We start from the raw sequence: 13,448 nt of genomic DNA on the forward strand, positions 1-13,448 counted from the left end.
GCGTCTCCATTTGATTCCATGTGGCTGGAAGAACTGCGCTCCAGGATGGTGTGGACTGCGGCTCACCGAGGGGCAGCCACAGGCAGGCCGTCACTAAGGCCTGAGGTTCAGGGGTGCAGCCATGGTGGGGTGAGTCTGGGAGGATCAGAAACACATGGGCTGGACAATAGGCCCTGGCAGTTTCTCCCCAGGAACCTCATACTATGGCACAGAGACCCAATGGGCCAGACACCCTGATCATGTGACGACAGGTGCCAAGCTGGAAGAACAAGAGGTGATGGGAGAACCGCGGTCAGGGCCTGCTGAGTCAGCAATGGTCAGGGACCCAGGGCGACGTCCCCTGCCGAGTCCGGAGCACAGGACCGGACCGGGCACCTCCTGCCGGAAGCAAGCAGAGGCCACGGGGTCTCTCCGTTTGCCCTTGGCAGCGTTTCCTGCTGGGCACACCATGTGGCTGGGACCCAGACAGCTGGAAGGAAGCCGGGTGGAGGGCAGTGCTCGCAGGCTTCCTGGGGCGGCTCCAGTCCTGGGGCGGGCCCTGCCTGAGCCCCCAAACATCACATCTCCACATTGCCGCCCCTTCTCCCCAACGCCAGCCCTGCCCTCCTCCAGGCCTGCATCATGGCCAGTGTGCCAGCAGCTGGATGGAGCCCCTGCGGGTGGTTGTCACCACTCCCTCAGGGAGGCCGATTCACGGCCAGCTACCCGAAACCAGCCACACCTGGAAACTGCTCAATACTCCTGCGTTTATAAAGTTACATCCTAAAAGTGTCTCAAATAAAAAGTCTTGTTCAGTGTCGTCATATGGTCCTCTTGTCCAAGGCCAGGCCTCTCTGGAGCCAGAGGGGGACACAGCGGATTAGGGGAGGCTCTGCCGTCTGTGGCGTGGAGCAAACATGCCCCTGTGAGGTTCCCTTGCCCGTCCTGTGGCACCTGAACGACCCCAGGACTGCCTCTCCCCAGGACGGGGCTCCTCACCGGGGCCTCCAGGCATGCGCTGCCCTCCAGTGTGGGTCCAGCTGCGGCAGCGAGGAGGCCGGCAGCACCCAGTGAGGATGCCCCTCAGACCCGTTGCTGGAGCTGACACGCGGGATCTCCCAGTCAGGTTTTCATCACGGCCGTAAAGGAGGCCTGCAAGAGGGCACAGGGGAGGCCTGGGCAGCAGCTGCCCTGGACAGCGAGCTGGGGCCTCCTCAGCCTCCCAGGCACCAGCCAGGGGCTGGGACCACAGCCCCAGCCTCACCGCCCTCGCAAGCCCTGCCCAGGGCCCTCATGGGAAGAGAAAGAGTTGCGCGTCCCAGGACACAGCCCAGCCTGCAGCCTGGCCGCTGGGAGGGGCCGGGGGCCGCCAGGGCCCTAGGCAGCCCTGAGGTACAGGGAGCTTACACACCCCACACGTACCTCCTGGAGAAGCTGCCCCAGTGCCTCCTGGCTGTGAATGGAGCGCCTGCAGGAGAGCGCACCGTGGTCATCCTCCCAGTGCCCGTCCAGAAGGGCAGCCACACACCCGCCCAGCTATGCACGAGATGAACGCGAGTCTCCCCCGCCCCCCGGGCCGACAGGCAGGCAGTCATGAGGCAGGTGTGTCTGCTGCCGGCCTCTGCCAGAATGGGAAGGGCTGGGCTTGGTGGGGCAGGCTGGGGAGACGGGGTGGGTGGGCCTGAGGTGCCGAGGACCACAGCCCTGGGCCCCACCTGTCTATCCTGGTAGCTATGGTCACAGTGAAGACACCCTCCGAGTCTGGCAGGTAGGTGGAGGGCACGATCCTGTAGCTCCCCGCCGGCAGGTGGCAGAGGCGGCTCACTTCCTGGGCGTAGCGATGCGGCACGCAGCTCAGCAGAGGCTCCTGCAGCAGCAGGGAGGGTGCGCCTGGGCCCCTGCCACCTGGGGGCACCTGGGGGGCATGCATGGGCGGGTGGGACTGCCTGCGGCGGCTCGAGGCACACAAGGGCCACACTCCCTCCCTAGGCCGGGCGCACCTGGGCAGGGGCAGTGGTCTGCCTAGCTCTCCTGGGGCTCGATGCCCCCGACCCCCTGATCACACACACTCTTCTCCAAGGAGGAGGAGCTGCCAGGCCTGCAACGCTGGGCTCCCTGCGCATCAGAGCTCCCCAGCCCTGGTGGAAGGCCCGGGCAGGGGGGCAGGCAGCCCTGCCAGGTGCCCACGCCCACAGGGACCACCAGAAGCACACTGCCCAGGCCCCAGCCCCAGGGTCATCCTGCCCGAGGCACTGGCACTTTCCTCAGGCCCGCCCCACACCGCTGAGCCCACGGGGCCCTCACACTGGACTCCCTGGCCTGGGGGCGGCTCCTGTGACCTTGCAAGCTCTCCATACACCTGACTGTTGGCGGCACCACTGGGGAGTGCTGTCAGGCCCCCAGTGTCTTAGTGAGCGTGGGCCTCCCCCATCCCTTTTCTGCCCCTCCAGCGCCAGCCATTGCTTGTTCCTCACTCCTAGCCTAGGAGCAGCCTCAGTGGCTGGGGAAAGGTGGGTCCTGTGGCTCTGGGGTGGCTCCTGGTGCATGGCCGTGCCCCAGTGCATGCCAGTGGGTCTCCTAGGTGGGAGGTGCCGTCTGGGAAGCAGAACTGCCCTCATGACACAGTTGCTCAGAGCCAGGGTGAGTGGACAATGGGCTGAGCTGACCTCTGACCCCAGTGAGTTACAGACTGTATGCATCCTAGAAAAGTCTTGATGTGCCCAGTCAGCCTGGCCGACTTGCCCGAAGGACAAAATCCAGGCCTCAGCGCCACTCCTGGCCATCTGCGTGGACACAGATCCTGAGCGACCTTCCCCTCCCCGCAGCCCACCTGGCCTGACTCCGGCCCTGGCCCCTGGCCCCTGGCCCCCAGCCAGCGTGAGAAGCTTGCCTGGAAGATGTGGAAGCCGATGGGGTGGCACTTGCCATCCTGGCAATCCTGCTGCAGGGAGATGCGGATGCAGCGTGGGCCGGCGCCCTCGGGGACCGAGAGTGGGAAGCAGGGGTTGGTGGGGTAGGAGGCGAAGTTCCTGCTGCCACCCGCTGTCTGGCCAAGTCTCCAGGAGCCCCGCAGCCGCACGGTCTCCCACTCCCCCAGTGGCAGGGCCTCCCTGGGGGCAGGGCTCTGGGCCACAGGCTTGATGGCGCTGCGCGAGACAGACAGCACCCGATGTTGCCAGCTTCGGTCACAGGAACCACAAGCCCCCAAGGAAGCACCTATAGGTCCCTCCCACGCCCGAGCCGGAGCTAGAAAAGCAGCGGCCCCCGGTGGCCCTCACCTGAGAGAGACTCGCCCGCTGGAGAAGACCCGGAGCAGGAACTGCCCTGGTACATCCTTTAGGAAGGTGCTGGGGACGGCCAGGTAGTACCCTGGGGCGAGCTCGCAGCGGAGGTGGATCTCCCGGTCATACGCGTGACACACGGTGCCAGCCACAGGGGGCGAGGACAGGACCCTGGGCAGGCTGACCCGCCGCTTCTCCACCTGCAGAAGAAGCCTGGTGCCAACGCCACAGACTGGCCCGGCTCCCGTGGTAGCCTCCCCTCAGGCACGTCACCCAGGCCTGCGGGTCCCTCCGAGACCGCTCAGGGGTTGGCCGGAATGCCCGCGAGTCCGGGGCTTTTGCTCAGCCCTGGGGTGGGGAGCCCTGTCCCAGAGGTGAGCCGTGCAAGCACTGTTGCCCCAGGAAACGGGTGAACTGGACAGAAGGGCAGTGCAGCCCTGGACTGCTGCCCAAAGGTCAGCCAGCAGCTGCTCCCCAAGAGGAAGGGAATGTGGCGCAGGCCACCTGGCAAAGGAGCAGGGAGGGCACGGCCTGAGTCGTGAGGCCTCCTCAGGACACAGGAGATCAAAGACCAAGTGGCAGTCGAGCACACAGACGGCCGGCTCCTGTGCTGGACACCTGCCCATCCCTTTGGAGGGCAGGCCGGCTGCTCCTTCGGCCATAGCCTGAACCTCAATGGCAGGAGTCCAGAAAGAGACCCTCCCCGCTTCACAGGGAGGCAGGGAGGGGAAGCAGCAGAGCCGGGCTCTGGGCCTCAACAGGCTGGCCTGCTTGGCCGTGGTCCCGACACACCTTCTCACAGAAAATGGCCCAAGCAGAGGCCTATGCCTGGGCCTCCTGCAGGCTCTGTCGGCCACTCACCGGGCAAGGTTGGGGAACATCCCAAGCCTGGTGGACTCTCTCCACTGCTGTGCTGGCGGGAGTGCCGGCAGGCATGCAAGCCCCAGGAGAGCCGGCAGGTGGGAGGGAGGCACCCCGGCACCGCCGCTCCTGGGCCTCAGACGTAGGTTTCCATGGGCCTCCACAGCCCCAGCCCCATACCCCCCGGGCAGGGGGCCAGCCGGGCAGTTACCTTCCAGATGTGCAGGCCTACAGCCTGGTAGTCCTTGCTCGGGAAGCCCACGGGGCTCCACACAGCACGGTCATTCCCCGCAGGGGCCTGGGCCCAGCCTGCCCGGCCCAGTGTGTGCACCCTGGGTCTCTGCAGGACGGCAACGTATACCTCGCTGGGCTCCAAGACCCGCAGCCAGAACTTGGGGTTGCTGGGAAAGCCACTGTTGTTCCGGCAGCCGCCTGCCGACTGTCCCTCGACCCAGGCCCCGGGCAGCTCCTGCGTGTGGCGCAGCACCTTCTCTGGGGCAGCAACACGAGCATGTCACCCCTGGGGATGGCTCCCCTGCCCCCCCCTCCTTCACCAGCACTGGCATCCTCAAGGGCCCCGCGGGGCAGAGTCGGGCTGGGCAAGGCCGGGACCAGAGCCTCCAGCAGAGGCACAGGGCCCTGCGCAGCCCTCCCCCCTCAGAAGGTCGCTGCGCCCGACAGGGGCCCGGCCCAGGCAGGGTAAGGGCGGCCTCTCCGGGCGCAGGCCTGCTACCTGAGTAGAGGCTCTGCAGATGGCCGGCCTCCGAGAACGGGAAGCCAATGGTGACCTCGTCGAACTCCTGGAGGAACTCATCCTCCTCCATCCAGAACTCCCCTTCCTGGAGCTGCGAGAGCAACTCGGACACATCCGCGGGGTCCAGCAGGCGCCACCCTTCGCCCCTGGACAGAAGCTCACTTCAGTGGAGCCTCCCCCGCAGCACTGACCGGAGTCAGGCTGGAGGGGCTGGGAGTGGGTCAGAGAGCCCCAGGCCCCGCAGCCCCGACGGCCCCACCCAGAGCGCCCTGTGGCTGGACTGCCCGCGGGAGCAGCTCCCGCCTCTGGATGTGTCTCACCAGGGCCAGGAGAGTGAACAAAGGCCGTCTGCCCACCGCCCCTCGGCAGCCTGATGCAGGAGGAAGCGTGGTATCTGCCTGCCAGCCCCAGGCCTGGCCAAGGGGAGCTGACCCAGAGCCACAATGGTCTTCCACTGGGCTGGGGGCTGTAGTGCAGGCATCCCTGGCATCCACAGCCTGGCTGGGCATCTGCCATCCATGGCACCCTCAAGAGAGGACCCCAGAGCCAGGGCTGCCTTGGTCCCAGTGCCCAGTACTGAGCCAGCCTCCTGACTCATCTGGGCATGTACAGAATATGATAGCCTCAAGCAGGTGCCAAGTGGGCCTTGCCAGGGACTAAGAAAGCACTTTCTGACCAGCTAGAGGTGACTGCGGCATGTGCTATGGGCACTAGGGCCCAGGCACACAGATGGCTGCTACTGGGGGCCCTAGGTCCCTTCTGGCACCCCCTGGTGCCTGCACTCACCCCTCTGTCCAGGGTCCCTGCCGGCACTGCCGGCCCCAGGGATTCTGAATCCTTAGCAGCAGGATGCTCTGCCCAGCCTGACCCTGGAGCTCTCGCAGATCTGAGACAACGAAGGCATGGAACTGGCCGAGCTCCCCAGCACCTGGACGAGGATAGCTCAGTCACAGGCCGGGGGGCCTGCTCCTACCAGGGGTCCTCAGCCCCCCAGTGACAGCCACACGGGCACGCAGACTCCCAGGACCCCCAGGGACCAGCTGGCTTAGGAGTGGCCTCAGCCAGGTGGCGCTGCAGTGGAGAACCTGGGTGTGCATCTGGCTCCATGGCACCAGGCCTGGCATCCTCCCCTCTGTGGGGCCTTGGCCTGCGCCTGGACGGGGCAGGGGGACGGCCTGCATGGCAGTGCCAGACGCCGGACACAGGGCCACCCTCCAACAAGCTACTGCCAGGCAATGGGAGAACCTCCTCTTGGCAAGGCCAGCTAGGAGGCAGGGGACAGTCGGACGTGTCAACCAAACACCGGTTTGGGAGACTGCAGGCCCAGCGGCCTGGGAACTAACGACGGGGAGGCGGAGAAGCAGAGAGAGGGAGCGAGGGTGGTGGTCCAAAGAAACGCCTGGGATGTCTTTAAATGCTTTGTTTAGAATGGCACGGAGGCAGCCACTCTGGGTGTCTCACGCATGTCCCCAGGCCCTGCCATACCTGTGAGCTCCAGCTGACCTCCAGCAGCCCCATCTCTTTGCCTGGTGGTTTCTCCAAAGCCTAAGAAATAGCCCTGCCAACCAGGCCAGCCCCCTCACCCTCCGCGTCTGGCACAGAGCCCACGGAGCACTTCCCACCCTCCTGTGTGTGTGCTCGAACTACAGCCTAGGGTCTGTCTGTGGGGGACTCAGGCCAGGTCTGTGCCAACCCTCACACACATGCCAGGGCAGCTCAACAGCATCGGTTTACGTCAATGTTCAGAGTCGGGTGGAAATCCCGAGTATGAAAACCAGCGCGCACGGAGGTTTCCCCGCAGTGTCGATCACAGCGCAAAACCAGAGGCAGCCCGCATGCCCGACGTTAGGGGGGCGCGGGCAAACCAGGGCGGGCACGCCCGTGACAAAAGACGCTCACAAAATTTACACACCACCACATAAAATGATGTAAGACATAAAATGTAAAATGTACATGTGTCTATGAAAAAAAACGGAGGAATTGCACTAAAAAGTCAAAGGTGGTTGTGCTGAGTGACTTTTCTCTCTGCAGCTCTCCCACTGAGCACATGGATCACCAAAACAAAAATCCACACTTTGACTTTGCCAGGCTTCCAGCCAGGCTGTGGTGCTACCAGCCACTCGCGAGAACATGTCTACACGGCAGGTCCCACAGAGGCTCCTGCCTGCTTTTAGGGAGGGTCCTGGTCAAAGGAAAAAGGACGCCTCCCTCTGGGGAGGACGAGCCACAGGGGAAGGCTGCGCATGGGACACCTGCCTGGGAGGAGCATCCTGCTTTCTCCTTAGTCCTGACAGGGCCACGGGAGCAGGTTCTGGTGCTGCCGGGCAGCTGCCGGGCACAGGCGTGCAGGCTCATCACCACCCCCTGCCTGTTGCCTTACCCTCTCTGGGGCTGAGCACCGCGCAGCTTATCAGACACCGATCCTTGAGGCCAAGCAGCTGGCGACAAGCCCTGTGCTCTGAGTTGCCAGGCCTGTCCTGGTGGCCACTGGCTCTTGCCAAGTCCTTCAGGGTCCACCTTTCCGCCAGGCCACCAGTGAGGTCCACCAGCGCATCAGCCACCTGCCCTGCCCACAGGTGCTCGTAGGACCCATGGACCCTGGGAGACAATCGTGGAGTGAGGCCCTGGCACTGGGGACTCCCTGCCTCTCTTCTATCCTCTCTGCCCCCGATACCCCGGCACCACCTTCTCAGCCAGCGCCGAAGCTGTGGACACCCATTCCTCCATCTCTCAAGCTCCAACCCCTTATCACGGGCCTTGGCCAGTGGATGGGGGACTCGGTCACAGTGATCTCCCCAGCAGGCCTCCCCACTTCCTCCTCTGTGCAAACGCCTGCTGACCAGGCCAGCCTCATTCTGCAAGACGACAGAGGCATTCTAAGGGGGAAGTTCTTCAAATCAGACCCTAGATGAGTGTCCCGGTCTCGGTCAGGGCCATGATAAGCAAGGGCTGAGACTGAGGCGGCCTCATTCCTCCTGACAACTTGCAGAGAGGATGCTAGCCCCCAGTGGTGAGAAACAGACAGATGGAAACATCTTTCTTGCTGGTGTCTGAGGAAAGAGAAAGGGGGAGCCACAGCCCCTCTCTTTCTGGAGGTGGTGCCTTTATGCTGATGCTGGAATGAAGGCAGGGAAAGAGGAAGTGGGCGGGGGACAGGCCACCACAGGCTGTGTCCCAGGGCTCCTGTCTCTGGGCAGTCAGCCCCACTCCACGCCTGGCCACCAGACCCTTGGAGCTCACAAAGGTGCTACGGCCCAGGGAGAGCAAAGATGTGGGGCCCCCAGCCCCCCTCCAGACCCAGTGTGCGCACTTGGCATAGACCTTCTCCAGCAAAGGAAGCCAGAACACATCAGCTCTCCGGCATCGGGAGAAGCAGAGCCTCCCTGCAAGACAAGGCAGACGGTCATCCACAGTCACCTCCACCCAGCGTCCAAACTGCCAGACTCGGAAGGTGAAGGCACCACGGTACGTCTGGTCGAGCCAGCTGGGCTGTCCTGGAGGAATGACCTACCGGCATAGGGGAAGGCAAACGGGGCCGTGAGGGACAGCGTCCCACGTGCTGCCTGAGTGTCTCAGCCAGCCTGTGACCACCGGCCCCTCCCCCAGCACCCTGCCGCTTCTCAAAGGGTGCACCTTTACTCCACACCTAGATGTTGGCGCTTGTGGAAAACCCAGTCACGGGACAGACTAGCAGACCTTTCAGTAAAATCGCTTAGGATTTTGCTGAGGGCACCAGTGTCTCCAAAGCGTTAAGTCGACCAGTACATCCTGCTATTCTGAATAAGTGATTGACCTGAATCCGAAGTGAACGTGAATTTTACAGGCACGAGCCAGCCAATTCCCGACAGAGCTGCAGATGGCAGGCCCCTGCAGGCACCGCCCCACCCCCTGCAGGGGCCTGGCACCTCCGGAGCTCTGCTGGCCCCTGGACCAGTGGGTTCTGACCAGCCCGAGAGACCGTGTGGGCTCCACACTTTGGGCTTGTTTGGCCCTGGCTCTGCCACTCATTGGGGGAACACACTGGTTGCAACTCCCTCATTTATAAAATGGGTCAAAGCCAGCAAGGCCTGTGAGAATGAACGGCAGCCAGCAGGGCACTGAGCAGGCGCCGGGACACAGCAGGAGCTGGGCTCAGCACCGTCAGCGTGGCCGCACTAATCGAGATCGACTGGCAGTAAGCCAAACAAAAGGCACACATGCCCCTGGGGAAGGGATCCGGGCAGGCCCTCCACACCTGGGTATTCTACCTAGCATCGGAAACAGTTTTAATCCCCCCCCTCCTTTTGTCAACTTATATTCAAAACCTGTTAAAGAAAAGTACTAACTAGGGGAACTTTCTAAACCAGGGACTAGGATCCCTGCAAGGGCCCCTTCCTCCTCTAGGTGGGCATGTCTGTCTTTTATTCCAAATGTGAGGCTCGGCTGCATGAGAACCCAGGGCTCAGGAGCCTGCAGAGCTGCGCAGAACATGCCCGCTGGGCCCCGGTGCCCTGGAGGTCCCGTGGCCTGAGCCAAGCTCCCCCTTCCCCCGGCACACGGCCCCCCCCAGAAGGTGTGCCCTTCCTGTGCCCGCAGGCAGGAAGCGGGAGGGGAGGAGGCACGGCGCTGCAGACCTGGTTCAGCAGGTGCTGGCTCTTCTGCAGGGCGGCACAGGCACACAGGAGCCAGCAATCCCCCAGCAGCCCCTGCTTCACCTGGCCTTCCTGGGGGTTATCTGCGAAGAGCTGGGGCGTGGCACAAATTTCCTGAAATCAAGAAAACTGTCCAGTTACATCATGCCTGATGGCTAGTCTTTCAAAGTCAGAACACAGGATGTAGGTGCCAGGCTGGGGAGGAGCTTTTCTGGCTGTCCGCATGGCCTAGGAGGGGAGAGGGAGCAGCTGGCTTCGTGCGGCCCCTCCGGGCTCTCACTTGGCCCATTCAGCTTAGATTCTGGGGCCCTGTCTCCAGCCACCTTCCTTAACTGGCAAAACTAAGACTCTAGATGAATCCTATCCCAACAGCTGAATGTCGGTCTAGAAAACGGCTGCACTTGAATTCCCAATGGCCAATCCTGATGGGTCCTCTGTAGGCTGGAAATCCTACTGTCACCCTAAACGGCTCAATTCCCCACACCCCAGACAAGTTTGTACCCTCACCTTTCTCCCTCTCCCACACTCCCACTGCCCATGCCCCTCTGAGCTGAAGACCTTCCCACAAGCCTGAGGCAGAGGGAGCCCCATTTTCCTTAAGACGCTGTCCCTTAGCACCACTTCCCCCCTGAGGCTTCCCTCCACCAGCAAACTTCTCAAAAGCTGCTGCCCCGACTTCCGCCCTCCTGCTCGCACTCTGCATGGCCGCTCTAGCTTCCGGGCCAGTCATGCCCCCAAAGCACCTCTGTATTGCCAAATCCAGTGTCCTCGCCTTCCTGTTACGGTCGGTAGACAGCCAGACACGAGCAGGGAGGTGTTGGAGACTTGGGCCAGGGCTTACACTTGGCCAGATGCTGTTCTCCTGGGAGGTGGGGGGTGAGGGTATAAACAGCGGACCTGCCAAGACCGACTGGTTCCAACGCAGACAAGCTGACCCTGCCTCACCTCAAAGGGCATCATATGCTCATTAGCATATTAAAATCACACTTGCCACCATGCCGTTTCCTAGGCATTCCAGGACAAAAGAGGGAGTCACATTATTTCCCAGAAATCCCCTCTCTATTCAGAGAAAAACCCACCTATTCTAATGAATATTCCAGCCCCTGCTTAAACTCCAGCTGTAAGACCACCCAATCCGAACGCCACCATGCTGCTCATCTCTGGGGCACGCCCGCACTCCCTCCCTGAGTGCGTACTTCACTGAACTACTCTGCTTGTACCTGCTCCGCATGCTCGTGAATTCTTTCTCTACTGATGATGAACCCTCTCCCGGGGTTGCGGTCTCCCCTACCGCAGGGAGATCTCCTGGGACTGGATTTCCCAACATCACTTCCCAGCACTTGGCAGTATCAGAAAGGTGGCTGTTCACGTCCCCAGTGGTCCCCTTTGGCTCCCACGACTCCACGTGCTCCTGGCTGTCCTTCCACCTCACTGCCCGCTGCCTCTCAAGGCTGCCTCCAGGACACCTGCTTGACCTCACTCGGAAACACCAGGGCACCTCAAGGCTCAGTTCGGAGCGCTGTGCTGCTCTGGCCCACTCTGTCTGGATAGAATCCTCCAGGCCCTGCTCCCATCCCCATTCCCAGACAGACAGAGCCACTAGCCCAGATCTCCCAACTCTTATACCCACCTTCCACTGACGGCTCTGCTTGAACACATGAGAGCAAAACCCAGTCTTAGATGTCCACCCCTGGCTCTCCCCCACCTCCCAATTTTCCCCAGCACATCGAATAGGACTTGCCATCCTGGGTGGTGCTCAGGCCACAAGTCCAGAAGTCACTCTCAGTCCCTCCCAGTTGGTCACTCAGGCCTTAGCAAAGCCCCCTCCAAAGTCAGCCACTGCACAGCCCCACCCTGACGGCTGTCACATTGGTCTGAACCCCTTTATCTTGGTCCAAGGCCACTGTAACGGCCATTCCTACTCTTGCCCAGACAATCCCCTTCCCACTTACCAGCAAAGTGAACTTCTTAAAATATAAATCCAATTGAATCATTCCCCTACCAAAACCCTCTAATGGCCACTCATTGCACCTAAAATCCATTTGTCACCCAAATGCCCCCAACATGGCCTATAAAGCTCTTCATGCCTTGGCCCTTGCCCCCTCTCTGGCCAAACAGGTTCTCAGTGTTGCCCACGGAAAGCACCTGTCGCCAGAGCCAAGCAGTTCTGCATCTGCTGCAGGACTGGGTGGCCCCGTGGATGTCTCTGCTGACACTCCAGGAAGGCAGGTTGTTCCCTGAGAAAAGTCATTCAGCAGCAAACCATTTCTGAAGATGTCAGCATGGCACTAGGCCAGATCATCCCTTTAAGTAGCCACCTTAAAATGTTCACCTTAAAATATCGGAATATGCGGGTGCTCGAAATCCAAAACAAATCTGCTTTGCAGGCTCAGTCTGGCCCTTCCGGAAGAGCATGAGAGCGGCAGCCACAAGCAAACACGTAAAAGAGAACAGGACCACTGTGGGCAGAAGAGCCAGGCAGGCTAGAAGCCAAGTCTGGTTACACACCCTTCAGAGCGGAAGCTAGTGGCGCTGGGTTTCTGTTAAAACGCCCCCTGGCTGTGCCCCTAAACGCCTTCCGAGCAGAGCTCCCCAGGTGCGGGCCCGGAGCCTGTCGCCCAGCACTCCTGGAGGGGGCTTGGCAGGGAGCTCCCAGGTGGGTGACGGGGCCTGGTGCCACCGCTGAGGGCCTGCCCGCCCCGCCGGCCGGGCCCCGCGCTCCGCACCCCGGCAGGGAGCTGGCATCTAGGGCCCAGCCGAGCCCCGAGCCGGCGCCCACCTGGGGCCGCCTCCACGTGATGTCCTCCCGGAACCGGGCCAGCGGCGTGGAGAAGCTGGAAAAGAGCGAGGAGTCCGCGGCGGGGAAGGCGGCGTCCCGGAAGAGCTCCCTGGCCGGGGCCCGCATCTCGCGGCGCGCGGCCCAGAAGGAGGGCCAGTCCCCTGCAGGCCCGCGGCTTTCCGGGCGCTGCAGCTCCGCGGGGCCTCCCGGCCGCGGGTGCCCACTGGGCCGGCGGTGCTCGCCGGCTGCGTCGCCCCGGTAACCGCCGGCAGGTCGCAGCCAACCAGGTGTGTCGCTCTGGGTCACATGACACAGCGGCCCACTCGCACTCCAGCCTCGGGAAGTCCCAGGGGCGTGGCTCGCGAATTCTACTCTCGCGAGGTCGTGCCGTCGCCCCAGCACCACATCTCCTTCCGGGACCGGAGGGCCGGGGGGTCCCGCGGCGGAGGCTCATGCCCGGGCGGCTGCCGGGTGCCTAGTCCTCGCTCCGTGCGGCTTGGGCTTGGGCTTGGGCATCGGGGCCGCTTGGATTCGCGGGCTCTTGGGGCGAGGGCGCGGAGGGGCCGTCTCGGCCGAGGTCGGGCTGTAGGCTGCGGATCCCAGAGTGCAGCTCCGCCTCGCAGAATGGCGCCTCTTCCGGCCGCCGGTGAGCTGCTCTCCGCCGCGGGCAGGTGCTGCGTGCGCCGCTGCTGTGGCCGTGTGAGTGGCTGGGGAGCGCGGCGGCGCGGGCCCGGGGCGCTGTCTCAAGGCGGTCTTGGAGCAGACGCGCTGGGTCCCGAGGGCATGGGGCTGGAGCGTCCTCCTGGCCTCTGCATGGCCGGGCATCTGGCATCTGGTCCTGGTGGGCTGCACAGTGACGTGCTGGAAGTGCGGTTATAACCCGTGGCCGCTCAGTACCGCGGGGAGGTGGGGACCTGCCCTTCCCATTCCCAGCAAGGAGGGAAAGTAGTCAGCCAGCAGGCTTATTCTCTGCCTGCGCCTCCAAGCCTGCTTTACTGTGCCTGGAGCCCACAGAGCGTTGCGCAAGGGAGGGCAAGGGGGCCTCAACCCTTCTACTGACAGCTCACCACCACCTACTAGGTCCTCTGGGTTCTTCCTATCCCCAGGCTGCTTTCACCCAGCCCCCAGAGTATGAAGTACGGTCAGATCAAAGCTCTCCTGTA

At 62.9% G+C, this 13,448-nt stretch overlaps 1 protein-coding gene across 10 annotated transcripts; it reads right to left on the bottom strand.

Annotated features, from left to right (window-relative positions):
- Positions 1-726: 726 nt before the first annotated feature.
- Positions 727-12,729, bottom strand: CAPN10 (calpain 10). 10 transcript variants are annotated; one of them, XM_073217839.1, is made up of 14 exons: positions 12,286-12,729; positions 9,489-9,620; positions 8,293-8,382; positions 7,561-7,730; positions 7,256-7,473; positions 5,662-5,803; positions 4,855-5,021; positions 4,333-4,613; positions 3,258-3,460; positions 2,870-3,125; positions 1,695-1,894; positions 1,402-1,447; positions 979-1,131; positions 727-878 (listed from the first exon to the last, which is right to left on the bottom strand). In XM_073217839.1, the coding sequence occupies exons 1-13, from the start codon at positions 12,409-12,411 to the stop codon at positions 1,102-1,104; spliced, it is 2,061 nt and encodes a 686-aa protein (XP_073073940.1). In that variant the 5' UTR covers positions 12,412-12,729; the 3' UTR covers positions 727-878; positions 979-1,101. The 10 variants fall into 10 exon arrangements, with proteins under 10 accessions (XP_073073940.1, XP_073073939.1, XP_073073942.1 ...); XM_073217838.1 differs by having other exon boundaries at positions 5,662-5,761; positions 8,197-8,382; XM_073217841.1 differs by having other exon boundaries at positions 4,483-4,613; positions 8,197-8,382.
- Between the last annotated feature and the right edge of the window lie 719 nt (positions 12,730-13,448).

This window comes from Manis javanica, chromosome 12 (assembly GCF_040802235.1).
Source record: "Manis javanica isolate MJ-LG chromosome 12, MJ_LKY, whole genome shotgun sequence".
In the NCBI taxonomy this organism is placed as follows: domain Eukaryota; kingdom Metazoa; phylum Chordata; class Mammalia; order Pholidota; family Manidae; genus Manis; species Manis javanica.

What these genes read in the sequence shown, in the direction of transcription:
- CAPN10 (XM_073217837.1), bottom strand. Translation starts at nt 12,411, where the DNA reads ATGCGGGCCCCGGCCAGGGAGCTCTTCCGGGACGCCGCCTTCCCCGCC. An exon ending in TAGGCCTGCACATCTGGAAG is followed by an intron (nt 3,461 to 4,332) that starts GTAACTGCCCGG and finishes CTTCTTCTGCAG; the next exon opens with GTGGAGAAGCGGCGGGTCAG. An exon ending in ATAGCTACCAGGATAGACAG is followed by an intron (nt 1,448 to 1,694) that starts GTGGGGCCCAGG and finishes GCTCTCCTGCAG; the next exon opens with GCGCTCCATTCACAGCCAGG.